Genomic DNA, 1,747 nt, shown 5'->3' on the forward strand with positions numbered 1-1,747 from the left:
TCGGGATCTCGGAAAGTGGCTTTGTTGCTTTGAAATCTGTCCTTGGTCATTCTCAACAGATTTCAGAACCCTCAACTTCACCAGTCTCATGGCAGGATACTTAAACTGGCGGTTCTGCTTCCAACTCCATACGACCTTCAAGACAAATTATCCGACAATCACACTCCATATATTAGATTTAAGCCCCCCAAGTCTCACGCACATTGTTCAATCCGGAATTTCCAATCCGAGCCAACCAACTCATCAATGTCTCGCTACGCTAAAGCCCACAAGACACCGCAGGGACCCGGGGATGCTCGTCCGACGGCCGTCCAGATAGTCAAGGATGAAGAAGCTGAAGGGAAACTTGTCGGTCAGAATATTGTTATCACTGGAGCGTCCTCTGGCATAGGTATCGAGACGGCCCGGGCTCTTGCCCTCACCGGTGCTAACCTATTCCTCACGGCGCGAGACATCCCCAAGGCCAAAGCTGCGTTGGCTGATTTTTTCGATCCTACCTGCATGGAGATCATTAAGATGGATCAAAACTCTCTGGATTCTGTCCGTGCGGCTGGCAAGGTCATTCTGGATAAGACCTCTACACGAATCCACCTTCTTATCAATAACGCCGGTATTATGGGGATCCCCGAGCTTCGCCGTAGTGCAGACGGCCACGAACTTCACTTTGGGACCAACTATCTTTCGCACTTCCTGTTTTTCAAGGTCCTCGAGCCGGGTCTTCTAGCGAACGCTTCCTCGGAACTTCCATCTCGCGTCGTCAGCCTCGCATCCACCGCCCACCTTTTCTACGGCATAAGCGACACTAGTGACTACAATTTCGAGAAGACCACGTACGATGCTAATACAGCATATGGCCAATCAAAGACGGCTGATATATACTTGGCCAACGAAATCGAGCGCCGCTTCGGCTCACGTCATTTACACGGGACCAGTCTTCATCCTGGTATCATAGTCACCGGCCTCACTCGTCACATGCCTCCGGATGCCTTCAAGGGTATGGATTACATCTACCCTACAATGAAGAGCGTCGAACAAGGTGCTGCTACCACGCTTCTCGCCGCTGTCGGGAAGAACCTGCAGCATCAGCGTGGTAAGTATCTCGTTGACTGCGACGTCGCAGAGCCGCACCTCGAAGGAGAGGACAGGCTGACCTCTAGGGGGTATGCTCCGTGGGCATTCGATCTTGAGAAAGCTTCGAGACTATGGAGGGACTCTCTCAGGCTAGTCGGACTACCGGAGGAGGACTAATGACAGAGATTGCGTTGGTATTGGTATGTCATGGCAGTCAAATCGGGATTTTAGGCAATTCGGGAACTATCAAAAATCCGCATCCATTAAATAGACCATTATATGATTCCTCGTCGTTTTTTTCGTTCTCGGTGGTAAAAGCTACGTGTTCGGTATTCATTAATTAGATTCACAGCTTTTTCAACCATGTCACTGGAGATGGGTTCGATGCTGAACAATGTTTTTTCGAATTAGTTTCTTGAACAATATTCCCAAATAAAGTTTAGCAATAAGAAGACGTCCCAGATCTGCAGTTGAACTGAAATTTCCTTCTCTTTTCAAATTGCCACGGATCTTCAGGTCTGTAACCTCCGAGCAATGGGTGCCTAGGCTGCTAGCCTTAATGACCTGGCGATGCAGGCCCAACAGCCTCCCAGAGCCTCGAGGACAGGGGGCGAAAGGCAAGCTCAAGGGTCATGTCATCGCTGTGATGGGAATCTCTTCGTGCATCGGCATTATG

At 49.8% G+C, this 1,747-nt stretch overlaps 1 protein-coding gene across 1 annotated transcript; it reads left to right on the forward strand.

The window, feature by feature from the left end:
• Positions 1-246: 246 nt before the first annotated feature.
• Positions 247-1,248, forward strand: VDBG_07314 (retinol dehydrogenase; the record flags this gene model as incomplete). The annotated part of the gene is made up of 1 exon (XM_003002697.1): positions 247-1,248. The coding sequence occupies one exon, from the start codon at positions 247-249 to the stop codon at positions 1,246-1,248; it is 1,002 nt and encodes a 333-aa protein (XP_003002743.1).
• Between the last annotated feature and the right edge of the window lie 499 nt (positions 1,249-1,747).

Source organism: Verticillium alfalfae, genomic scaffold (genome assembly GCF_000150825.1).
Source record: "Verticillium alfalfae VaMs.102 supercont1.9 genomic scaffold, whole genome shotgun sequence".
In the NCBI taxonomy this organism is placed as follows: domain Eukaryota; kingdom Fungi; phylum Ascomycota; class Sordariomycetes; order Glomerellales; family Plectosphaerellaceae; genus Verticillium; species Verticillium alfalfae.